General features: G+C 48.8%; 1 protein-coding gene across 1 annotated transcript in view; it reads left to right on the top strand.

Moving 5' to 3' along the window:
• Positions 1–27395, top strand: part of itfg1 (integrin alpha FG-GAP repeat containing 1) — an 83207-nt gene that overhangs the window by 6260 nt on the left and 49552 nt on the right. The window contains exons 7-10 of the mRNA XM_067249011.1: positions 8717–8775; positions 13185–13266; positions 17788–17882; positions 23582–23748. Of these exons, the coding sequence (XP_067105112.1) occupies positions 8717–8775; positions 13185–13266; positions 17788–17882; positions 23582–23748 (403 nt within the window). The remainder of the gene's footprint in view (positions 1–8716; positions 8776–13184; positions 13267–17787; positions 17883–23581; positions 23749–27395) is intronic.

Below are 27395 nucleotides of genomic sequence, written 5' to 3' on the forward strand. Positions count from 1 at the left end.
AATGACTAGAAAATGACCACATATAGAATGACTAGAGATAGAATGACTACAGATAGAATGACAAGGAGATTGGAGTAGGAGTCCTGATTGTTGTGCAGTCAGTACATCTTGATGCTGGAAGGCAGTCTTTCCTATGAGTTCTGCACCACTACTCCTGCAATGATGTGGTGCCAAGTAGGATGTGGCACCTTGCCTCTGGATAGATAATAAACAACCCCCTAGTGGAGAAGCTGAAATAAACACACCCACATATCTGAATGTAGTTTTCCATTATACTGTTGCCATGTATTTGAGAGTTGAGAATGACCTGAAACACGGTCTCCCCAGTGTTCCTTCTAGCAGGCTTTGGAGACGCAACCTTTCAACGCGCTCGCCTGCAGGAACAACCTGGCATAGTATCAAACATGTCGTTTAGCTGCAGTTATTTTGGTAAACATGGGTTTTTGTAGATAAATGAATACATGAATAAATCAAGCAGCAGATTTCCTGGCTGATAGCCATGATGGCTGTGGCCTCTCGTCATGCTGCTTCTCTCATGCGGTCCCCTAGCAAGACGTGCTCCTCTCAGCGCCAGTGGAACAGCTTAGCTCCATCCCTCTGGGCTTAGGGGAGAGTGTTAGCATAACCCTCCCCCCTGACAGACCCCTCTAGCCCACCTAACACCTGCCTGTGTCCAGCAGCTGTCATAGAGAGACATGGAGAGCCCTCTCATGATATGGATCGCTTGGCCTCTGTCGCCTGTTTGTAGATGTCGAGTCCGATACACACTTTACGCACCGAGGTTCTTTCTGGAAGTGGCTTGCTAGCATCGCCGAGCCAGATTTGTACTTGTATGGTTCCGGAGTGGCAGCAGGGTGTGTGTGTGTGTGTGTGTGTGTGACTGGAACAGAGCCAGTTTGATTAGAGCTGTGTAATGGGTTTACAAATACACATGGTCACACTGCTGAGTACACAACCCCCCCGATACACGGTGGAACACACACCGCACCCCGAGATGACAAACACGGCAATGTGCGCACAGGCAAACTGCACATTACTTACGTCCTGCACAAACACAAACACACACAGACCTCGAGCTCTACTCTACTCAACTCAATAGCTGATCTTTCCTAAGCTTGTTACGGGAGTTGTGTGAGCCGTCTAGCAGTGTTGTGCAGTGTTTGCAACACACACGGCGGTACAGTAGCAGAGAAATGGGATGGGGCCTGTGTGTAGGGTTAGTCCTAATCCCCCATGGTGCACCTACGTTGTTACTTTAATGGTTTTAGGAGATTATTTCCCCTTGGAATTACGTCTATCCATTTCTCCCGCGCTGTCGTTGTGTCATGTTTGTGAATGAGCTGCTTTCAAAACTATTTGGGCCGAGGCCTCTGAGCGGAGGCCCTGGATTGGCTTATAGGATTTATTTATGTGGTTTTCATTCTCTTCTTGCCCTCAATTCCTTGCTCTCGCTCTATTTTCCAGATAGATACAGTTTTTGTTTTTGCTTCAAGCAAGAAGCTTAGATCTTGTCCTTTCGATTTTGCTTTGCTCCAACTAACTCTGCACGGTTACATATTTCTCTAGCTTGCCAGAAATGTGTAGCATTATAAGATATCGAAATGATAATTACACACAATTAGCCTCAAGGAGACCGCCACCACCAAGACATCTGACTAGAAAGACGATGTCATCAAAATACAAACAAGTCATTGGTGCCTGCGTATCTGCCTGACCAAAGCCATTGCTCTTCCCATAGCCAATGTTGCGCTGCTGTAAGTCTTCTTTGGGTGGTTTGCTCGTTTCACGGTCTGATAGGCCTACTCATTGTAGCTGGACAGCGCTACATTTCACACAGATTGGCCAGGCAGGGCTTGGTCCACCCATCGGGGTCGCCCCTTCCGCATGTCTCGGTCGTCTGAGCGCTGGGATGGCGTTCAGGGGGATGTGTCCTTGAACGTGGCCGTACTGCTGGTCAGGCCCTGGTGTCGGGAGAGGAGGGGGGAGGCCTGGGATAACCAAGGATTCATCCTTGGTTAGACATCCTGCATCAGTCTGTCGGGCTAGGGCTGCAGTGTCTCACACACACACACACACACTGTTGGCTGGCTGGGGTATCCATTTCACTGATAGCTGCCGTGACATTTCCCTGCTAATGTCAGAGGCTGGTCTGTGTGCTGGGCCGGAGCAGGGAGCTGGGCCGGGGCAGGGAGGTTAAAGACAGGAGAAGAGAATCAATACAACCAGATGAGGACACAATGACTCACGCTCCGCGAACAGAGTGGGGGGAGGGGTGTGTGTGTGTGTGTGGGGGGGGGGGGGGGGGGGGGGAGACCATGCAGGAAGTGGACACACGTGCACATAAACATACACGTGCGCACACACACACATGAGCACGTAGCCTCCAACCTCTATAAAGAGCAATGAGATCAGTGTCCATGATGGCCATGCGTGAGCCCGTCTCTAGGGTCCTGCAGGGGTGTGTGTGTGTGTGGGGGGGGGGGGGGGGGGGGGAGACAGGAGAGGGGGGAGAGGAGATGGGTGCAGGGGGGAGGGGGAGAGGGGTGGGGGGGAGACGAGCAGTCACAGCTTGTTTGCTGAGTAACAGCCTAACAAATAACCTGCTCTGGGGCATTAATGCTGGGCTTTCTGTCCTGTTGCGCTCGCTCTCTCTATTTCTGTTTCTCGCTCTTTCTCTATTTCTGTCTCTCTCATTATCTCTGTCTCTGTGCATGTGTGTGTACATTTCTATAGATTTCTCATTCCCTTGTTGCCCCCTCTTTCTCTCTTTCTTTCTTTCACTCCCTCCCTCGGTCTCCTGTGTCTGTAATGGAGCTGACGGCCTGTGGCAGGGTGATGCCTGCAGACAGGTGTGCTGCCGGGGCGACCGGCTTCCTCTGCCTGCGCTGAGGGTGTGAGCAGCCCGGGGGTGGGGGGGGGGGGGGGGGGGGTGAAGAGGGGTGTGAAGAGGAGGAGGGTGGTGGGAGTGGGGGCGTGAGGGGGAGGAGATGCAGAGCGTGTGACCACCGGAGGAAGAGAACGGGGCTAGTGTAAAGAGGAGGGAGGTGAAATGGGACGGGCGGGAATAGGAGGAGGAAGAGGGAGGGGGGGGGTGGAGAGAGCGCGAGGAAGAGAAGGGCGATGTGACGAGCAGAGCAGAGCTGGAAAGGGATGGGTTCTGGGTAATGATGATTGCTCACATCGAGCTGCGGTTCCCTAATCAACTGTCAAGACTGTACGTGTGCGTGCGTGCGGTGCCGTGGAAACACGTAACACCCAGTCACAACATGGGAGTCCTCTCCATGGGCAGAGCTGCATCGCGGTCTACTTCACTGGGAGCAGGGCTGTACTGTGTGTGTTGGGGGGGGTAATGAGGGAGAGGTGTGGAGACGGAGTAATTACACAGACATCAACACCTCTGCTCTCCATCGTTCGTCATCCCCCAGCCCGTGTTTTCTCCTGGTTTCCCATCCCTCTCTCCTATCCCTCTCTCCTATCCCTCTCTCCTATCCCTCTCTCCCATCCCTCTCTCCTATCCCTCTCTCCCATCCCTCTCTCCCATCCCTCTCTCCCATCCCTCTCTCCTATCCCTCTCTCCTATCCCTCTCTCCTATCCCTCTCTCCTATCCCTCTCTCCCATCCCTCTCTCCTATCCCTCTCTCCTATCCCTCTCTCCCATCCCTCTCTCCCATCCCTCTCTCCTATCCCTCTCTCCTATCCCCCTCTCCTATCCCTCTCTCCTATCCCTCTCTCCTATCCCTCTCTCCTATCCCTCTCTCCTATCCCTCTCTCCTATCCCTCTCTCCTATCCCTCTCCTATCCCTCTCTCCTACCCCTCTCTCCTATCCCCCTCTCCTATCCCCCTCTCCTATCCCTCTCTCCTATCCCTCTCTCCTATCCCTCTCTCCTATCCCTCTCTCCTATCCCTCTCTCCTATCCCTCTCTCCTATCCCTCTCTCCTATCCCTCTCTCCTATCCCTCTCTCCTATCCCTCTCCTATCCCTCTCTCCTATCCCTCTCTCCTATCCCTCTCTCCTATCCCTCTCTCCTATCCCTCTCTCCTATCCCCCTCTCCTATCCCTCTCTCCTATCCTTCTCTCCTATCCCTCTCTCCTATCCCTCTCTCCTATCCCCCTCTCCTATCCCCCTCTCCTATCCCTCTCTCCTATCCCTCTCTCCTATCCCCCTCTCCTATCCCTCTCTCCTATCCCTCTCTCCTATCCCTCTCTACCATCCCTCTCTCCTATCCCTCTCTCCCATCCCTCTCCTATCTCTCTCTACCACTTACCACTCCTCTGTACGTGACCCTGAGAGTCACTGCTGCTTCTTAATCAGCGTTGTTAGCGAGGCCATGAGGGATAATTCATCATTTATGAAACGCCAGGTTTAATTGCCTGTGTGTGTGTGTGTGTGTGTGTGCACGCACGCATTGTGTGTCTGCACTGGTCAATGCCGTTTTCATTTGGACTTATGAAAAACTGTTCATTGATTGCCGTTGTTATGACATGAACACAATTATTATGGTTCTTGCAGTAACTGTAATTGTCATTATAAATTGGGAGACTTTGGCCAAATGGAGTTGTGGAGGAACTTTAGGTGCTGGCCTAACTCTTAAACGCTGGCAGTCTGAGAGCTGGGTGACTTCTGTGCTTGAGCTAATCTGTATTAGATTGATTAGCATTAGAGCATTAATGATCTTTATCCCATAGTAATCTGTCTCTCTCTCACACACACTAATCATTCTCTCTCTCTTTCTCTCGCTCTTTAGCACTCTTTCTCTAGCTCTCTCTCTCTCTCTCTCTCTCTCTCTCTCTCTCTCTCTCTCTCTCTCTCTGACACTCATATACACACACATACACACAGCCTACTATCATGTTTGATTCAGCTTAGCTGTTTCTGCCAATACAATGAACTCACCTTTTCATCCTCATGAACTGTACCCTACCTAGCTGAGAAGTACCAAAGACATACAGACAGACAGACAGACAGAAAAGAGAGGCCAAGTAAACCGAAAAAGGCGAAGGTAGGTGGAGGGGAGAGAGATGAGAGATTATGCCACCCACTGTTATCTATTATGGACTGTGTATAAGCCATAGCTCCTCAGACGAGGATGACGCATGCTCCAGCTTTTTATCAAGGACCCTGCAGGATGTGATGGAGACAGCTCCACCAGGGGGCAGAAAGAGGGGAGGGAGGGAGGTTTAGGAACTGACGAAGAAATAAATACAGCGACAGAGAGAGAGAGAGAGAGAAGCGTGTACGGATGAGAGAGTGTCATGGAGGTAGGTGCAGCAAGGGAGAAGGAGGGGTGGGGCACTCTAGATTTTAAGTAAGATAATGAAACCGTTTGGGGCCTTAGATTGGTTCCAATTCCCCAACAAATCTGGGGTAGAGGTTATGAATAACACATAAGCTCTGGCCTCTCTCCCTCTTAATCTCTCCTTGTCTTCCTTCCATCGCTCGTCCATCTTCTCTCCCATCACTGTCATCCTCCCTCTCTTCTGCCCCCTCCTGTTCTCTACCCTGGTCCCCAGGTCTAGTCCATCACTTACCTGGTGTCAACACTCGTTCAGGGGATGAGGTGTTCAGGTGTGCAGGTTTTGAAGTGACCAGGCCTTAGGATGGCCAGGAATGATTCCATCTTAAATAATAATGCCTGGCTTAATGTATGTAACACCATTTTTTCAGTTACCAGGTGTTCAGGTGTTAAAGTGACCAGATGGCCAGGTGTGTGTGTGTGTGTGTTGCCTGGACGGGTGTGAGACCAGGGTGAACCGTGTCATGCTCATCCTCACCGCCCTTCCTCTGTACCTCACAGACGTGCTCGGTGTGATGTCACTACATCTGGGGATGAGACTGAGAGCTGGCGCCGACCTATTTTGACGAATATCGTTCTAGGTCGTGGAGCACTATTGTTTGTGGGGTAACATCAGAATGATGGGTTTAGCTATAAAGCTTACAATATGGCACCGTAACACATCTCTAGGCGTAGATATGCCTACTGGCTGGAAGTAGGTGATCGTTAGCTTGCGATGTATGGGTTGTGGAAAGGGGCCCAACATTCCCTTAACAGTCCTTCCTCTTGTCATGAACATCCTGAATTCCCAACATCGGCTTGATGTTTTCTGGCGTTTTTTTGGGCCCAAAGGCAGAGCTTTAATCTTAATGTGCTTGTTAATATTTTAATCCGGGAGTTTCTTTGAAATATTCATGCTGATAATGAATGGCGACTTGCCAGACAGCCCATGACAACCAACACACCAACAGCAAACACAGCGGCTCACAAACATAGAGGGGCACGGAGGCGTTGGCAGCAATGCACCCTGGGAGAATTCCTCCTGGCGGTGAGGAAAGCCAAGACATCATCGTGCGAGATTCTGGATGGATCTGCGTGTGCACGCGTCTCCGGAATCAGAGCATGACGCTAACATGGCGGTGATCAAGAAGGGGGTTCTCTCAGGCAGACCATCCTGTTTGTCGCACAGCTTGTCGGTCGGTCGAGTGAGCCGTCTGTGGGTCTGTCAATCTGTTGGTCTGTCTGCCTATTTTATATGTCATCATGTTCTAAGTCATAACCCTGATGCGTTATGACATGAGGCAGGGTTAGTGAGTCATAGGGGAGGTGTGATTGGTTGTGAGTAGACGAGAGGGTGTGATAGGGATGATCCATACACGGCCTCTCTCCCCCCAGACCTGTCGGGTCAGCATGTTTTTCAGGAGAGATGTGAGACTGGGGTCAGCATTTTTACAGCCTCCATCTCCATCTCCTCCGACCGACTCTTCCTCGCCTCCCGCCTGCTGGATCGAGATCCCTCTCTTCATCGGACGAGAGGTTTCGGAACGCAAACCTCTCTGGTTAATCAGAGAGAGAGAGTATCAAGTATTGCTCATCTCGAGAAGGAGTGAGAGATAGAGAAAGAGGTACAGAGAGACAGAGGTACAGAGAGACAGAGGTACAGAGAGACAGAGGTACAGAGAGACAGAGGTACAGAGGTACAGAGAGACAGAGAGACAGAGGTAGAGAGGTAGAGAGGTAGAGAGGTAGAGAGGTAGAGAGAGAGAGAGAGAGAGGGAGAGAGGGAGAGAGGGAGAGAGGGAGAGAGGGAGAGAGAGCGGGGGAGGCCGAGAATAATCAGCAGATTACAGATTTCCACTTTTGCAATGAAGACGTTAGAGAGGAGCTGTGTTTGAAGATGCCGACTAGATGGCGACACGTGGTCGGATCAATTAAAAGTTTTGACTCGATGAATTATTGAGGCATTCCTCTAATGAGCTTCTGAGATCGCTCCGCAATCGGAGGCTGCGAGCTTGTAATTACCCCCGTGACACGACATCTCACTTAGAGACAAAAGCCACCCCCCCCTCCCCCCCGTCACCCACACCTGAATAATACATCCCTGTTTGGAGGCACGACTCTCTTCGCCCCGTCCACGAGGCTGATCGTGAGGGCCCCTGGAGTTTAGACCTCGGTTCACGTTGACGAGAAGAAAAAAGAAAAACAATATCTTCACAGAGCCATTAACGCTGGAGCCAGGCGTCCTCCTGTCACTTCCTGTCCCTCCTCAGGCATTAGCAGGGTCCTCCACGATGTCTGTCAGGCGCTCGGCTCACCCACTGTACACCCTCTCTGATGAAACGGTCCAAAATGGAGGGTGGAGGCATGTTGATGGGCTCACTGTGGCGCTGCAGTAAGCGCCCTGTCAGTCAAGAGCAAAGCGGGGCGCCCAGTGGTGTTGATGAGCTGTAAACAGGCTGATTAATCGGCCTATCAGCAAGCTCAGCCAGACTCCAGCCTTGATTAGACGGAAGCTTTCCATGTCACTGAGGCTTCCTGTAACCACTTCTCATTCACTGCGGTTTCTCTGCTCTCCTTCCTTTCTCCCTCTCCTCTACTCCTCTCCTTTCCCTCCCTCCTCTCCTCCCGGTTCTTCCTCCTCTCCTCCTCCTCCCTTTGCCTCTCCTCTACTTCGACATCCACCTCTCCTTTCCTGCTACCTCTCTCGTCTGTGCCTCTCCCTCTCCTCTCCTCCGTCTTCCACTCCTCTCTCTTCTGCCTCTTTTCTTTTGTCCACCCATCAGGTCAATATTCAGCGTGGCTAGCCTCCCCTACACCCAGCCCAGCCCGTCCCTCTCCAATCCCCAGACCCGCAGGGTGAATTATCCCTGTCAGATATTGGATTCCCAGGGCTGATATGAAGGGGTGCTCGGCAGGTGCAATTGAGGTATTGACTAGAGAAAATATGACAGCGTTCTACTCCACAAATCATTTTAACAGCTCACTGGAAGTGGAGGCCCAGACACCATTAGAATGATCATGCCGGCTTTGATCGTGACCAACGGCAGAGTGTTTAAAGACGGCCGGTTTGCCTTGGGCCTTGACAGATAACGCAAGCGCATTTGCCAAGTGCGCGTCTCATGATTGTGTGTGCGTGCGTGTATCCTGGAAAGATGCCTTTGCCAAGGTTTATAAGGCGAGCACGGTGAACAGGCATCTAATCGATGCCATTATTTAATGTACAATTAGCCGTTGTGCAGGGAGACAGAAGCTTGGTGTTTGAAAATGCGGAGTCATGCAGTTTAATGTGCAGTCAAGAACCAAGGAGACATTGTTTAAGAGCACACCCAAAAAGGCATTCCAGACGACATTCACAAAAGGAAAAGTGAAACACTTCAAAACAAAGATGAAAAGGTCAGAAAAAAACAACAACTAATGATTCTTTAATTCTTTTCTTTTCAGATTTATTCCTCACAACCAGGGACAAAGATGTTCTAGGCTTCGAGACGTGGATTAACAAGGTGCGTTTCCGATACCTTCTTGTAATTGTGTGTATCTCAGCAGGTAGTTGTCTAATAGTGTGTGTGTGTCTTCTCTGGCAATACAAAGACACTACTGGCCTCTGGTCTGTAGAGCGACCCCCTGCTGCTGTTGCTGCAGTTAGCTCACATTCAGACACACACTCTCTCTCTCTCACACACACACACCATTCTGGAAATCATTAAGGAGGCCCTGAACACAAACCCCCGACTACTCCACAAAGACTTGAAAGGAGAGATGGAGAGAGGGGAGGAGTGTGTCGAAATGAAGGATAGAGTAGGTAGAGGAATGGCAGAACTGATGAAATGAGGGGCTAAAGGTTGGAAGGGTAGACATGGATGAAAGACAGAAAGAACTGTGCTGGCACACAGGGCCGTGCTGTAGATGGATCTTGGTAAAGGTCACCGAGACATTGCTGTGAAGGCCAGGGCCTTTGTGGTATCCCCTACCATCCACACACACACGTATACACGCAGATACTGTGCACTCACAGTAGGAGAAGTGGTGATTGGCTAGGTAATCAGCAGTCATCCTTTCTAATTCTACCCTTTGACCTCCTCTCCTCCTCCTGCTCTTTCAAGGATTTTGGTATCGCCACTGTTGGTAGAACAGCAATGGGACTGGGTTCAAGTTGAGACGCACGCACACACACATTGAGACGCATACAAACGCACATACGCAACCCCATCCAACACGGAACGAGGCACAATTCCAACCAACCCAGCGTGACACAAACACACACACACACAGGGGACTCATTTCCTGGTTCCTTCCAGTGTAAGACCCCGGTAATCCCCTCCGGGCCGCGTCACCGTGTGCTATTTCGTTTAGCAGCCTGCGCTCCGCCGGTCACAGGCCAGCGCCCGCGCCCATTTCAACACTTGATTTTAATTACTTTCTCCCTGCTCTCCTTCTAAGTCTGCCTCGATATCCCCTCTCTCTCTCCTCTCTGATTACACCAGAGGCTGGCTCTGTTTACCATGGGGGAGAGAGCCCGGTGAGGAAGGGTTTCATTGGCCAGGACGTGGCCCGGCCCCGCGCCGGCCCCGCGCCGGCCCCGCGCCGGCCCCGTCCCTCCAGGGGAGATGGGACGGGGCTGTTGAAGCGTCGAGGCCAGGAGGCTGTCCTCCGAGCCAACCAAACAGCCAAGAGAAACACATTAGCCAGACGCGTGCTAGCGGCCCTTCAACATCGCGTCCTCCCACCTCCCTCTCTCTTAAATCCGTCCCTCCTCTTTCTTTCACCATCTCTCTCTCGCTCCCTCTCTCTCGTCGGTGCGATCAGGTCTTGCCTTGCTGTATGTCTTCACACATCAGTCAACTGCGTCTCAATCAGAGTGCGCCAGAGAGGGAAACACAACAGATAGAATCTGGCCAGGCTTCACACTCAATCATCAAAGCAGTACGAGTCCATGACTGAGTTTTAGATCACATTCCCTACTCACTGCACAGGGTTAACACTCTGACCCCTAAGTTCTAGCGTAAGATCTCTCTCTCTCTCTTTTGCCTCTCTCTTTCTGTCTCCCGCTTTGTCTCTTTAACTCTTTGTCTCTCTCTCCCTCTTGGTTAAAGCCATTAGTCAGCACTGTGGTTTAAATCACAAATGGTCAATCAGCCTTCCACATGCTTTTCTGTCTTGCCACCTTCAGCCCTACTTCATAATCAGCTGTCTCACATAGATACAGTATGTACAGTACCACACACACACACATACACACAGTTAATCAGTAATCAGAGCATATCCATATAATCTTCTGATTAAGTGTTCTGTTTTGTTCTCTGATTAAGGCTGAGTCTTACATTGAGAAATTAACTATAGGTAAGCATGGAGAGTGATGCAGTGCTTACGCGGTTGTGTGTGTGTGTTATGAGTGGGTGTGTATGTTTGTGCCCCAGTCCTTTCGCATCACTGTAGCCACACGTGATCTAGCCAGAGCAGCCGGCCAGCCCTACTGTGGTCCCTCAGCCAGGGCACTACTGAGTCCAGAGCCAGCTAGTCTCACCCTGCTGCCCCGGGTTGGGCCTGCGAGGTGATTTGAGGATAACATCTCAGTGCTTGTGAGGGAGGGCGGTAGGGAGGTAGATGGTGGGGGTTGGCGAAGGAGAGATTGCGAGAGAGTTAATGATGAATGTCCCGCTTTCAAATCAGAAAGAGCACTTTGACAATGCCGGCAGGAGAGATGCCCTCCCTCCCTCCCTCTCTCCATCTATCTATCCATCTATCTATCTGTGTTGGTCACCACCCCCCTTACCTTTTGTCTGACTTGCAGCCAAAAATAAGCATGAGTGGGGAGGGAACGTAAAAGGCAGGTTTCTCTGTTGTCATCGCACTCTTTTCTCCTCACTTTATTGGCATGGAATACATTTGTTTGTACAATATTTCCAAACAACATAATTAGGGATGGGTATCGAGAACCGGTTCTTGTTTACAACCGGTTCCTAGTGAATCGATTCCTTGGAATCGTTAGCAAAATTCCTTAACGATTCTGTTAACGATTCTCTGTGCCGTTGCGCATGCGCGAACTTTTATAGTTTATTCAGACAGACTGCAGCGAACATGGCAACTAGGAAGAAGCGTTCTAAAGTTTGGTTGTATTTCACACAACAAAATGACAACAACGCCACTTGTAACGCGTGTAAAAAGTCTATTTCGTCGAAGGGAGGAAATACTACAAATATGAAGAAGCATTTGAACACACAGCATGGAATGAAGTTACTGGAATGTCATGTATTCGATGCATGCAGCAGCGCAGCTAACGTTCGCGCTTCATCTCTAACTATCTAAGGTAGAGCTAAACTGCTCAAAAGTGATCACAACCACTTGTTACTGTGTGAAGCAATTTGCCTTTATTGTGTGTAGTCGATCTAGTTATCTTCTGTCCCGTCGTTTGAAGCATACATTTTAGCTCCGGCATTTGTCTCCCATTAGTATTGATCTTATTGATCATTTCACGTTATCGGGGCGGAGTGTGTTATCAGCAAACGTTTGCGTGTCCCATTATTAAACTTAGCATATCGATTTTTAATCCATTATTAAACTTAGCATTTTAATTGTTTAACCTTTTAATAATCCTGTTAAATGTGCCTGAAAATGCCTAAACAACATACCCAAAGTACATTGAAAGCTGTTGTTGAACCATTTGGAGTACATGCATGTAAATGGTCTCTTTTGAAAGGTGCCACTGAAGTTATTTCCCCTGTTGTTAGGACCCCTGTAAGTCCTACTGGTGTTGAGTAATGGAAGCTTGAACACAAGAAAACTGAAAGTTTCTATCTCCGACTAGATTTAGTTTTGAAAACAGAGGCCTGAAGAGGCCTAGAGGTGGTAGGTATTAGCTCATTCCAGAGCCAGTCAAAGCCAGTTTGAGAAATTTGTTTAGAACGAGTGTGTGTGTGGGGGGGTGCAGGACGCACAGACCTAGTTGGCTGTAGAGGGGAGAATCGATAAGAGAATCAATAAGGAATCGAATCGATAAGCAGGAATTGATAAGGAGTCGGAATCGTTAAAATCTTATCAATACGCATCCCTAAACATAATCATGATAACCGCTCAGCCACCTGACTCCAGGTGGCTGAGCGGTTAGGGAAGCGGGCTAGTAATCAGAAGGTTGCCGGTTCGATTCCCGGCCGTGCAAAATGACGTTGTGTCCTTGGGCAAGGCACTTCACCCTACTTGCCTCGGGGAGAATGTCCCTGTACTTATTGTAAGTCGCTCTGGATAAGTGTGTCTGATAAATGACTAAATGTAAATAACCAGTAGAAGAAGAGTGGTCTTCCTGTCTCTATTTCTCTCCCCCTCTCGCTCTCTCTCTTTCTGTGTGTGTGTGTGTCTCTCTGTGTTTCTCTGTCTGTCTCTTCACTCTTTCTCTCTATGTCCCTCTCAATTTTACAGGCCTTATCTCTGACAGTTTCCAATCACATCTGTTTCCCTGGCAGAAAGGAATCCTTTACACACACTAAATCCTCATTTTCTCTCTCTCTCTTTCCCTCCCTCCCTCTCTCTCTCTTCCCTCCCCTTCTGTTCATTCAGCCGAGATGCAGTATTTAGATGTTATTACTGAGAAGACTAGACAGTATTCATAATGCATGTGTGATTATGTGTAAATAAGCCGTGGGTCCAGCTCACACTTGCAGTCTCTAGACGCCTCACCTTCTCCAGGAACAAGCCAGTCAGTCAGTGTTGCAGCACATCTCAGCGCTGACCTTGTGAAACCAGTGAATGTATGACTCTGGAACATATTGATCTATTGCCGCCATTCCTCCCACAGGTTCAGGGTTAATGATGGCACAAAGGGTTTAACTAGCCAGGAGGATAACATACGACCAGTGTGTGAGTGTGCTTGTGTGTGTGTTTTTTCCATGTTTAACATGTTCCTCCTCTTCCTCCCCAGGATGGGAACTTCACCAGAACGCTGTCAGAAACTCCTCCTATAGGCATCCATGTGGTTGGACAGTCCACTTTCGTTGATTTTGGTAAGGCTTCTGTGTGTGTGTGTGTGTGCGTGTGTGTGTGTAACACACGTCTTTCATGTCTTGTCTCCTTCAGTGCCCTTGTCCTGTACTAGAAGTTCAGGTCTTCAAAGGGCTCTGAATGCTGCTGCCTGTGTTCCTTTGGCAGTGCCATTTTCCCCCTGCTCCCCCCCCCCTGCTTCCCCCCCCCACGAACAAACTTTCCCTGCGTCTTATCTCGTTACGAAATCTCTGCATCACTCATTGTTCAACTGTGTGCTGGATTAGGATTTAGCCCACGTTGGGACTAAATCCCAGCGGTGTAATCTTAAAGATGCACTCCGTCGTCCTTGCGAAAGCTTGCTGCCGCAGAGCTTCTATTTATAGAAAACTGTCTGGATTCAACTCCACACGACACGGGAGGAGCAGTCTGCTGGCCCGGGCTGGATAAGGGAATGTTCCGTTTGGGATTGTCCTTCTTCTGGTTTGTGATTACTGTTGTACGAGAGTAGGGCTATCCATGCTTCTATCAGTTTTGGGTTGAGTTTTGAGATTTATACACACACACACACACACACACAGACACACAGACACTTTCCCACGTGCACACACACAAACACATGTATAGCCATATCCATAAACTCAATGGTGAGTTCAATCTTTTATCAGGAACCATCAAATATTCAGAGTACAAATTGTGCTATATCCCAAAGGGGCAATTATGCATGAATCCCTGGCAATGGCAGGAGAAATGACCTATATGTTATTTGATGTGTGTGCTTCAGTCCTTATCTCTTGAGGGCCTCTTTGGCTCCAATCTCCGGCTTAGCTTAGCAAACAAGAACTTTTCATTTATTTAATCTGTGTTTCCTCCTTGCCACCATGAAAATTCCACACAACACAAGCTGTTGCTTGGCTGTGAGGATGGAATCCTAAGGTCAGTTATATGCCTGGTGAAGCTAAGGATTCTGGGAAGGTTCCTGAAGGAACTCGTTGGAGATAAAGCCTGTTCCTGCTTCTGAATGTCAGTAAAGCTATATCATGTAGTAGGTGGAGGGATGGAGATGATGCTATTTAAAATGGGATTAATTCAATACACATACAACTGAATGAACAGAGGAGCCGTAATGATCACATAATAGATAGAAAGACAAACAGCAAAGTCATCATATGTGACAGGAGCTGGTATTTTGTTCCCCAAGGTAATGCAATGTTATTTATCAGTTTTTTATTGATCATGACAGTGCAGATTGTAAGCATTCAAAGGATGTGTCATACATTGATAAAAGCAAAGGGGCTGTCTCTCCTAGTTAACAATTACAATAGTTAACATTTTGAATTTACGTTTGGAACTCTGGCAATGGCTTGGTTGATTTTGGACGGTTTTTGACTCCTTTGCAGAATGAGGAAAGACCTAGAGATCTCTCTCTCTATTTCACTCTCTGTGTCTCTCCATTTCTCTCTCTGTCTCTCTCTCTCGTTCTCTCTCTCTGTGTCTCTCTATTTCACTGTCTCTGTGTCTCTCTCTATTTCACTCTCTGTCTCTCTCTCTCAAACATACACAGACAAGGGGCTGCATTTGTCGTGCAGAAGCACCATTTTCAGTGACCCAGACACAACCAGGCGGATGTGACAGCCTTGTCAAAGAGTATGAAGAGCAGCCTGTCACATGTGTGTAGGTGTGCGTGTGTGACGTCTGCCACCACCAGTCTAAATGGCTTCATGGCCTCCATCTTCAAAGCTCAGCCGTCCTTGATTCTTCTTGTGTTTTCCGTGTTGCCTGAGAGGCTTGCTGGAGATCTGAATACCTAATTAAAAAGCAGATATTGGATTGAAAAGGCACCTGAGCTGCAGAGCCGTGTGCAGCCGACCTGGGGAGTCAGGCATGAAAGAGAGGAGGAGGACTGGAGGGCTTCAAAGGAGAGAAGGGGATGTGCTCGACATGTTGAAGACAGTGGGATGCTGCATGGGTATGGATTCAAGAAAAGTGGGATGTGGGGTTATGGTGGAGGGAGGGAGGGAGAAATAGATGTGAGAAAGAAGGAGGGATAATCCAGAAGAGAACGAGAGAGAGAGAGAGAGAGGGGGGGGGGGGGGGGGGAAAGAGAGAGGGGGAGAGAAGGAGAGAAGGAGAGGGGGAAAGCAGGGAGTGTGGTGCTCCAGTCTGATTCGAAGTGGGAATTATTCTGATCACACTCCAAGCTGTCAATTCTCACTCCTCTCTTCTCCTCGTCTCTCCTCTCCCGCCCACACCTCAGTGGTAGATCAGAGATACAGCGGTGACCTTCCTCTAAAACCTCCACTCACACACGCACTTACGCATACTCTAACGCACACGGACACACAATGACACGTTCTCTCTCTCTGTCTCTCTTTCTGTCTCTCTTTCTTTCTGTGTCTCTCTTTTTCTTTCTGGCTCTCTCTCTCATACACACGTACACACACTAGTATGCACACTGACACACTCTTACACACACGTATACACACACTGACACTCTCTAGCACACACACACACACACATCTGCAACCACACGCCCATTCTGAGAAACACTCCAGTAGAGAGTCTATTTCTGGATTATTAACCTCTCGTAGTTTGTGTGTTTTGAGAGGAGCGGTTCATCCACCGCAGAATAAGGAGGCCACCTGGAGAACTCTGTTTGATGGATGCCCAGCATATGTCACACATACAAGCCTGGCTGTCTTATCAGGGCTTTAATTGCATGGCTCAAAGTGACAGTGTCTGGTGCATAATTCAGGAATAGGGTAGTGAGATGGAACGCCATTGGCGAGGATTTGCTGGCAGATCAGGACCAGGATGACGGTTGTGGAGATTCATAATGATTTTAACGAGGGGGATTGATTAGCGTGATGTTGGCGTCGAGGAGGATGATGATGTTGACAATGTGTTTGTTGTTGTCCCTGATGACTTGACAGCACCATTTGAGGTGTTATGTAAATGCACAAGGTGTTAAACTAAGGGAATGGCTGCTTAAATGAGCCCTTATTGTGACACAATCACACACACACACACACTGCGGTGTTTAGCTGCTGCCTGACAGGAAGGCAGGACATTGTTTTGTGGCATTTTTCTACACAGCAACATAAAGACACTGCCATGAATGTCTTGTGTGAGCAACTACTGCGCTGGGTGGAGTCTCCCTCACAAATCGAAACACACACACACACACTTTTTCAAGGCCCATATCAGAGAAAAGCCATATGTGACTGTTTACTGGCTGTTGTGTGTGTGTGTCAGGGTGTAATCTCCTTGTCTCTCTCCAGGCTGGCTCTCTGATTTACATTATTTTTGCTCCTGTGTTGTATCCTATGAATGTCAATGGTGTTCCCCTGAATCCCAGCACGGACAGGAACCAAACTCTCCTGCCGTGTGCCTCTCTTTCTTCTTCTCTATCGCCGCCCCTCCGCCCCTCCCTGTGAACTGCCACGCTCCCTCGCCTTTCACCTCTCTCTCTCTCTCTTTCTCTCTCTCTCTCTCTCTCTCTCTCTCTCTCTCTCTCTCTCTCTCTCTCTCTCTCTCTCTCTCTATCTCTCCCTACAGCTCTCTCTGTGTGTCATCCCCTCTTCCTGTGCCCCTGTCTCTTGTTACTCTCTGTCTTCTCTCTCTGTCTGCGACTCTCTTGTTCACCCACAGAAGACGTGTTTTATCCTGTTCTTATCTCCCTCCCGCTGCTGCTTCTCCACCTCTCCCTTCCTCTACATCCACCTGCTGCTTCTCCACCTCTCCCTTCCTCTACATCCACCTGCTGCTTCTCCACCTCTCCCTTCCTCTACATCCACCTGCTGGCTTCTCCACATCTCCCTTCCTCTACATCCACCTGCTGGCTTCTCCACCTCTCCCTTCCTCTACATCCACCTGCTGGCTTCTCCACCTCTCCCTTCCTCTACATCCACCTGCTGCTTCTCCACCTGCTGGCTTCCTCTACATCCACCTGCTGCTTCTCCACATCTCCCTTCCTCTACATCCACCTGCTGCTTCTCCACCTCTCCCTTCCTCTACATCCACTTGTTGGCTTCTCTCACTTTATTCGGTTTCCCCCTCAGTTTTTGCACACGCGCGTGCTGGCGTGTGTCACATAACACTGAGCTGTCAACCTCAGTAATGCCGGGAACAATATAGAGACTGACAGGCATGCTAAGATCACCAAACGACTAAATTATGTTCCTCTCTCTCTCTCTCTCTCTCTCTCTCTCTCTCTCTCTCTCTCTCTCTCTCTCTCTCTCTCTCTCTCTCCTCATCTCTCATCCTCTCTCATCCTCTCTCCATCTCTCTCCATCCCTCTCTCTCACACACACACAGACACACACGCGCGCAAACTCCGCTGTGTGCTGTCTGACAGCCTTAATGTGATTTCCCCTCCTCCCCCTCAGTTCTTCTGTCTGACTGTGTTAATGTCATTGTCTCAACCTTCCGGATGCTGGAGGCCTCCTCTCCTCTGCTCCATCTTCGACTCCACCACCCGGGGGAACTAGGTCATCTATTGTGAGTCTTATCTGGGATATGTGTGTGTGTGTGTGTGTGTCCAGATGGTGATGGGTTCCAGGACCACCTCTTGCCAGTGTGTATGGACGCCAGCTGCCGGAGGAGTGCCATCTATCTGTCCAGACCAGGAGACAATCAGGTACGCTGACCTGACTTCATGACCCCGCCGGCCTTCTGCTTGTATTCAATGTTTCCACGATGACATCACCATCATTCACCACGTCGCCAGCATTCAGGACCGGGCGTGGTATTCTGCGCCACTGTCACATCCTCATCATCTGATGTCATATTCATCAAGCAGATGTTTTGAAGTCAGTTGATGTACGGTACAGTACTATACATCAACAATGACATGACATAGTCATCTGCCCACTCACATTTACAACAGGTTGTAGTACTCCACTGTGACATCACCGTCATTCACCGACCACGCCGCATGATGGTGGAGTGATCAAGTCCAGCTGTGTGTGTGTGTGTGTGTGTGTGTGGATGTTTGTTAGGGCCTGAGTGTGTGTTGTTGCGTTAGTCATATTCCACAGTATGATTGTTGTGTGTAGAAATGTTGTTAACACAAGCATACAAACACACGCACATAGTGAGTTAATTTGATCTTTTGACAGTTTTCTATCACTCTAATCTGATCATTATTGACGGTGTCAACATGTTCCTCCAACTCATTAGTTTGTATACAGCTGTGCCACAATAGCATCCCACTCACTGACACACTGTCCCTATAGCAACCCCCCCCCACCCACACCCCCACACGCACACAATTGCACCAGTAGTTGTTAACGAGAACACCACAGTATTGTGTCCATAGTAAGGAACACATTATAACCTCTGTTTTTGGACTGAAAGGACCTCAGTTATCAGACTGCATCTCAAAGGCAGTGAAGTCTGTCCTCTCTCACACACACACACACACACACACACACACACACACACACACTGCATAAACTGTACATCTAGCTGAGTGTCTTTGAAATCGAATTTGACCTGTTTCTAGTATAAACGGCTTACCCGCTGACTCCATTTAAGTAGACATTATTTTAATAAATCTCGTCAAATGTTCTTATTGCACTGGCAGCCAAATGTTCTCGTTTCCAGCATAAGCAATCTCATAACTAGGATTTTTGCACTGACGTGATGTGAAGGTATTTTTTTGGAGTGCACATACTCACAGCCGTTCCATCTCCCTAGCTTGGAGAGACAGACATGGTCCAGACATGTTAATGGAGCCGTTAGCTGTCATGGGACTTGGGAGTGGGGCGATGGGGAGGGGGGGGGGTCGGGGAGGAAAGGAGAGGCAGGCCAGCCGGGATTTGAATGGCTCTTAATCTGCAGGGAAGGATGACCATCCATAAAACATGGAGAGAGAGTAGAAAAAGAGAGACAACCAGAGAGCAGGAAAATTGATTTATTTTTTGGGGAAGAGACATGAGAAACAGACACACACTGGGGTAACATTTCCATACAAAGGGGCACAAAAACGGTGTGTGTGTGTGTGTGGTTGTGATGAGGGCTCCGTTCTGCTAGTCTCCAGCTTCACAGTTGTTCCTTTCATTTCCATGCAGCCTGTAAAGCAGGCTGTGTCCTCAAATTGACTTGAGCAGCAGTTTGTCAGATCCTTGATGAATGTAGAGCTTGTTTCTTCTGAAGGCGATAAATAATATTTACCTTCCTGCCCATTCGTCATTTTTTCTCCACTGCTGCAGTTTGCACTGCTGTTCACATTTCAGAACGGAATGATCCGGAATGAGCTTGTGTGTGTGTGTGCGTGTGTGTGTACGAAGAGGCTCCTCTCCTACTGATCACGGTTTTACTAATGGTCACACACACACGCACACTCTGCCAAGTCTCCCCAGGTCATCACTCTGAGACACTCACACGGGGAGTGAGGTCATCACTCTGTGACGGACACACACAGAGGGCGCCATGGCACACTGGCAGCAGGTGCCGTCCATGCTGAAGAGCCACGCCGGGTCTCTCTGGCAGCACACCAACACCGTGGCATACATCCACGCCTCCCATCCCACTCGTTCATCGCTACTGCAGAGATGTCCATCCACCATTCTGTATAGTGCTGCCTTCACAATCCACACAGGTCTGCTGGAGTGAAGCAGCTGGCCAGGAGAGAGCCGTGTGTGTGTGTGTGTGTGTGTGTGTGTGTGTGTGTGTGTGTGTGTGTGTGTGTGTGTGTGTGTGTGTGTGTGTGTGTGTGTGTGTGTGTGTGTGTGTGTGTGTGTGTGTGTGTGTGTGTGTGTGTGTGTGTGTGTGTGTGTGTGTGTGTGTGTGTGTGTGTGTGTGTGTGTGTGTGTGTGTGTGTGTGTGTGTGTGTGTGTGTGTGTGTGTGTGTGTGCGCGTGTGCGTGCATGCAGATCAGTTTGTCTCACTGCAGTCATTAGGAGATGAGCGATACACTAGCAGTCGTCCTCTGGATCATAAAGCTGCAGGTTCATTAGAAGCCTGTCTGGATAGCGCGCCGATGCCACCGCCTGTGTTCTCTATCGACGTAACGGCACCTCGATGCACGCTACCCGTCGCTTCTGAAATTTGAATTTCTTGGACTAATGAAGCGTCGTTCCTGCCGAGAGGGATCGATGGGAGCAGGAATCTGCTAACATGCCGGCTTTTTTCGCCTTAGTAAACAAAGGCACTGAGGGCGTGCGTGTGTGCGGGCGGTGTGTGTTTTGCGGGCAGCATGGATGTAGCGTGATGTGTGTGGGCTCTGTGCTGCTGGGTTTTACTGATGACTAAACATGCAGTTTGTGTGCCTGGCACCTGCCCTTCTTAACACCAGAGATATTGGATGATCTTACAGACGAGCAGAGACTAGCACAGCAGCACCTCTCTCTCTCTCTCTCTCTCTCTCTCTCTCTCTCTCTCTCTCTCTCTCTCTCTCTCTCTCTCTATCTCTCTATCTCTCTATCTCTCTATCTCTCTATCTCTCTCCCTCTATCGCTCTCCGTCTATCTATCTCTCTCCCACTATCTATCTCTCTATATCTATCTCTCTCTCTCTTTCTCTCCATTACCTAGACATCATCCAGTATCGTCCATCTCTCCCTCCTGGCCTTACACCTCTCCTTGTGATAACCCTGAGCTACTTAAACATGCATCTCTTGATTAAAGGCATATGTGTCCAGCTGGTTGGAAATGTACAACATATCTATGCATATAGGTGTTCTTGGAGGGATCGTATTTCCTGTGTTGAAACACATTCCTAGAATATCCTTCCATATTAACATACACAACCAGTAAAACCTCCCACTGCATACATCCAATGAATTGTACATGGACGTGCATTAGTAACTCCACTCACGTGGAGGTATTGCAGTAGTAGTCTGTAACACTCAATAACCAGGAAAGCATAATAAACAAATCTAATTATTATCATTTTTCTTATTATTATGATTATCTCACATAACTGAATGATGAATAATTAGTCAATTTCCAAGCAGAGCCAGTTAATTACTGGGAGGCTGGGAGACTAGTATGACAGTGATTGTCTCATGATGTCTGCTCTCTGCCTGATTAAACAGAGGGTGAGCACGTGTTCTGGCAAGGAGTGTGTGTGTGTGTGGGTGCGTGTTTGTGTGTTTGTGTTTGTATGTGTGTGTCATCCTGAGTTCTCTCCATCCTGATTGGGTTCATCAGTAGTGAGCAGCAAGAGACACGAGCGGAATAGTTTGGTGCTTCTAGAACCTGGCTGTTTGCTCATGCCCCGCACAGCCCTGCCACACACACATACACACACACACACAAATCCTTCCAGACGAAAACACCCTGAGAATATGAACTCCCCTACTTCTTCACGGCTCTCCTCCCTTGATCCCTCCCCTTTTCTCGTGCTCTCTCTTCCCCCTCTCTTCTCCTTTACTCTCCTCGTATTCTCTCTCCTCTTCTCTCCCATCCTCTCTTTCCCCATCTTTTCCCCCCGTCTCCCTCTCTCTTCTCCCACATGTATTTTCCAGGGTAGTTAAGAGAGTACATGAATCCCTCTTAACCCGGGCAGATGATAGATTGAGATAGATGCTATGTTTGTGTGTGTGTGTGTGTGTGTGTGTGTGTGTGCGCGCGTGTGTGCGTGTTACGTGAAGATACTCCTTTAGAGAGACTGCATCATTGGAATGGAGATGTGGGCCTGGTCTAGTAAAGCAGTCGAGCATGTTACTTTCCATTAGAAGACTACAGCAGGCATTACGCTCACACACACAAACATAGATGCATACACACACACACGCAAACGTACACCCAATACAATGATGTGTCCACACGGCTGGGCATGTTAACAGGATGCAGGCGAGGCTCAGTGTCCTTGGAGCTTGGTGCTTCCACACAGTCATGCTGCGGACCAGCTCCTACAGTGGACAAGGTGTTTAGATGTTGTAAGTGGAGATGTTTGAAACGGAGAATGGTCAAATGAGATGTCAATGTTATGAGGTTGAGGGAGGATCTGCTCACTACTGTACACGCAGGGTTTTCTCCTGTACTCTTGGTCTCCCGGTACACGTTTTCAGAGAGACGGAGAGAGAGAAACATTAAGAGAGCGGGGGAGAGAGAGAATGAGCATCCATCCTGACCTCTCATCCTCGATGCAGCGGTGTCAGTCCTCCTGAGGCCAGCACGGCTCCCTGCCTGTGTGCCTGTGGAGGAGCACCTCTCTCTCGCTCTCTCTCTCTCTCTCTCTCTCTCTCTCTCTCTCTCTCTCTCTCTCTCTCTGTCTCTCTGTCTCTCTGTCTCTCTGTCTCTGTGCCTCTCTCTGTCTCTGTGCCTCTCTCTCTTTTTCTCTGTTTACCTCCGTCTGTCTCTCCCTCTTTCTCTCTTGTCACTATCGCTTGCTCTCTCTGTCTCTGACTGTCTCTCTTGCTGTCTCCTCTCTCTCTCTCTCTCTCTCTCTCTCTCTCTCTCTCTCTCTCTCTCTCTCGCTGCTGCTGCTAGCTCACGCTGTCGTTCTTGTTCTATCTCCCTCTCTTTCTCTCTCCCACACCAGCTCTTTAGCATTCATCAATACTTGACACCCTCCTCATCTGTTCCCCCTCCCCCTCTTTCCTTCATCTCCGCCACCCACCATCATAGTGAGGCCCGGGGAAGAGGGAAGCCCCCCCCCCCCCCCCCCCCCCCCCCCCCCCCCCCAGTCACAGCTCTGTGTGTGGACGGTCTTCTGCTGAATAGCTCAGCTTTGTGACTGTGTGGTCAGAATAACCGCTGTTTATCTCTCTCTTTACCTGCCTGGAAGTTGCTAGACAACTAGCAAGAGGGAGCTTGCGATGATAAGAAGAAGAACTGACTCAAATGTTTTAAGTTCTGAAAGTGTGCCTTCCAGTTATTACTGGAATGTTCCCCTGTGGTCGTCCGGCCCTTAGCTCCAGCATCACCCATCATAGGCATACGGGCAGCCGTCCTACAGGTCCCCTACCTAACAATACAGGTGGACCCGAGTCATCAAAGGCTCAGTCTCCCCGTCTCAGACGAGACGTGATTGGCTGTGCTGCAGCGGCAGCCTGCACGATGTAGTTTGATTGGACAGAGCATGACTGCTGAGTCGTACCCATGGTTACCTAGCTGGACCAGTCGGATGTGTAGTACTGTCGGTTATTTTAAATACCGGGTTCGAAGTAGCTGTTTGTCTCAGGATTTGTCCAGACCTCTGCACTGCTTTTATAGAGTCCCTGGTGGAATCCACAACATTCCTGTCACACCACGACACTGTACCACAACACCACAATCCCTGCTCGAGAAAACACTACATCATATACTGTATGATAATAACCTTTCTGGTGATAATGGTGATCAGAACTGTGCAGCTGAACCTTCCATGTTCCCTGTGCTGTTGCAGTGGTTCCCCGTGCTGGCTGACTTCCAGAACAGGGACACGCTGTGGGGCTTCGTGCCCCCTGCACAGGCTCCTGGGGAAATGAGCCAGCCCATCACCCTCCACCTTGGGGACTACAACCTGGACGGCTTCCCGGACGCTCTGGTCATCCTGCACAACACCAGCAGCAGGTTAGTCTCTCTCTCGCACACGCACACACTCAAACACATACAGGCACACGCACACACTCAAACACATACAGGCACACAGAAAAGTACAGTAGACAAACACCAAAAGACTTGCATGCGCACGGATAGATACACATACCAAGACACACATGTCCTTGAACTCACCTGCATGCAGACCCCGCACACACATACACACATGCATATATCAACACTTTGAGCTCGCTGTGACTTGACCCGGGAAATGGTTTGTTGTCAGTTACATTTCAAACAGAGCCCTAGGATTCCAATACCACTTCACCATCTTGGATAGTTTTGCTCTATGTGATTTATTTTCTCTTCTTGATTATATTTTGGATTAGATTAGTGTGTGTGTTTGAATATCTTTATCCAACACTTCTATGTGACATGCAAGGTTCACCAGGAATGACGTTGTAAACACGGCTTCCCATAGTCACTTCTCATCCATCTTATCAGTGTTGACATCCCTGCAAATGCAGTCATGACAGGATTACTGTTCTGTAAATCCTGTGGTTGTATTCTCAATATTCCTACATAACACACAATGGATGATTTCACTATTGATGAGGGCATCTTTGAAATAATTGGATTATTTATACATTAGATGCCCGTGTGTGTTTGCAATGTCAAATCGATTTCTAAAGCACATTTAACAGAGGTTGACCTAAGTGCTGTACAATCCAAATAACTAAATCCATAAAAACAACACAATACCAACAGCTCTTCAACAGACACAAAAGAAAACAACAACATCTCTCATACAGAGTGAGAAGTCCAGCGATAACTATGTGTTTTAAAAACAGGCAGAGTAGGGGTCAATCGAACACGCAGGAGCAACTCGTCCAAAGTTTGGGTGCTCCAACAACCGCAAAGATGCCATCTCCCCTGTGCTCCAGCCTGGATCTGGAGACAACCAGGAGCAACTGGTCAGTGGACCTAATTGACCTTGAAAGGGTGTGTGGATGTCAAATATCAGAGAGCTAGGTTGGAGCTAGCCTTTTGAATGTTCTTTTGGCAAACTGTAAAACCTTTACAATGAATTCAGCAACGTAGGGAGGCAGTGGCGGAAGGTCCGTACGGGAGAGAGATGTGCTCTCGTTTGCTTGTTGCTGTTAAAAGAGCCGCTGCAGCCTTCTGGACCAGTTGCAAGCGTGAGGGGGCATACTGCTCCAGACGACAGCGGAGAATATTGGGGTTTACAGTGTGAATGCAGCTGTGTTGAAGAAGAGCATCACAAATAGCAGAATCCCTGGAATCAGTAGTAGTGAATCAAATATCGTTACAAATATTTAAGTGTTCAAGTGCAGATTCAGTACTGTGTAGGGTTTTGAACCTGGACGGGAACACCTCAAGAATGCCATGTATGTCTAAAAAAGATGGCAATCGTATGAGTGCAACTTTCACCAAAAAAGAGAAAGAAACACGAGTTTGGAAGTTCAGATGGGAATTGTTTTCGCTTATTCTCAAAATCAACAGTTTCACTTCTGCACGGATAAGGTTAGCTGAATCAACACCTGAAGGGAGAGTGCTGTACATACTGTTGTTATTTGGATGTTTGGTCTCATAGTTTCTCAAATCTCTCTTAAAAGGCAAGAAAGGATAACATCTTTGATAACATCTTTAGGACATGCAGGATATTTCATATTTCCCCTCAAATGAATTATCAATTTGAGGGGAAAGGGTCACAGGACAAAATGGAGTAATCCTCCCCAGACGAGGCCCGTGAGATCAGGGACCACAGAGGTCAACACCGGAGTGCCTGGGACACCATCATTATTTTAATTTGATTTGAAGAGGATTAATTATTCAGGCAGATAAATGACATGAATCTGATCAGTTGGGGACTTTTTTCACTTATTGCTGGGGTTTCATATGATCGTAGTTTAGGGGATGTTGAGCGTCTTTATGAATCATATAATCTCTATAATAATTCTCTACTTTTACCTCCACTTCCATCTCAGTCTCGTGAATTTAGATTGTTACAAAAACTAAATCCATACAACCTCGCTATTTGTACCATCAGACATCTGATTAGTTATAGGTACCAGCCACTTACTCGATTACGCAATTATTCCACCCACATAGTGGAACCGGTCTCACCGACTTAGGAATGCATCGCATAAGATACCAAATAGTTGCAATGTTGCGAGTGTTAGACAATAGCACTGGACTAGACCCCATAGCTTCAGCTGGTAGTGTGCTGGTGCTACCGTGGAGCATTAGCTGTTCCACGCCCACAACCACTCACAGTGGATGAAAACAGCATAGCAAGTGGCAATGATGGATGGGTCAAAAACAGGAGGTGAGATGTGCGCTTTAACGATTGCAATCTTGTCAACAGAAATCTTCTTTCACAGGTTTCTGAGGAAATATCAAGACAAGCTGACGTGCGCGCGTGTGTGTTTGTGCGCGCGCACGTGTACCCTCTGCAAAGGGAACAGTGACAACAGATAATGTCTTTCAGATGTTCCTCAACCCGTGGTCAGAGGGGATGGACGTGTGTGTGTGTGTGTGTGTGTGTGTCTGTGTCTGCGTCTGCGTACATCATGAAGGGCATGTCTGGATTATCAGCCCGCCGTCGATGGAGATAAGATAGACATGGGTCAGGACTGCTAGTGTTGAGATGCATGCTGATTTGTCCCCCGGAATCGTTTTAGAGGACAATCACATTAACGCACACTTGGTCACAACCATTGACACACGCACACACTTTTGCACTCGAGATCGCACCCAGCGTGCTTGGCTGAATTAGCAGGCACACACGCACTCCAGCCCATGTGTCCTGTACATTTGAACTCTGGAGTCGGCACAATCTGGAAGTCGCAGGGGGCTTAGCTTCACCCTCTCCGAGGGTCACACTCTCATCCGGAGACCCGGAGCTTCCTTGGGCCCTCTCCCTTAATCACACCCCGACCGGGGGCTGCTGCCGGGGCTTAAGCAGGGGACGTAATCACCCTCCCTAAGCTCCAGCGCCGTGCTGCATACCCGGGGTATGCAGCACGGTGACGGTTTAAGACGAGATCAGCAGCATCATCAAAGCCTGAGGTGAAGGGGGGGGGAGGGGGGGGGGGGGGGGGGGGGTTAGGGGGGGGGGTTGGGGGGGGGGGGGGGGTTGGGGGGATGGAGGGGAAGGGTGGTGGGGGTTGGAGGTGGAGTGTGAGGGGGGGGGCGGAAGTGATGAAGTCATGATGAGAGAGGCTGGAAGATGATAATGACTCTCAACCTAGGAAAGCCCAGTGTTGGGTTGTGTTATACAGGCTTCAATCCCAGTCCAGATGGTGGGGTTAGTACCAGTGGTTACTTTATTGATCCCCAAGGGGGGATTGCAGCGTTGAAGTGGAAATAGGAAAAATATACAAAATGCCAAAAATACACAGGGCTGTACATGGGGTAAAACACAGGGTTAAATAACAGAGTCATACACACATGAACAAACCAATTTAACGTTGGTGACACACACTGGTACATCTGCATAAAACAATTCAAGTGACAACACACAACTCTGGTGACACTGAGAAGGACGGACCAGCAAACTGTACAGATGACTGTTGCACAGATTGCAGAAATCAATATCCAGAAGCCCTGATATAGCGGTTTACCAATGACTGGGAGATGTACTAAACGATGCAAAC

This window comes from Osmerus mordax, chromosome 13 (genome assembly GCF_038355195.1).
Source record: "Osmerus mordax isolate fOsmMor3 chromosome 13, fOsmMor3.pri, whole genome shotgun sequence".
Taxonomy (NCBI): Eukaryota; Metazoa; Chordata; class Actinopteri; order Osmeriformes; family Osmeridae; genus Osmerus; species Osmerus mordax.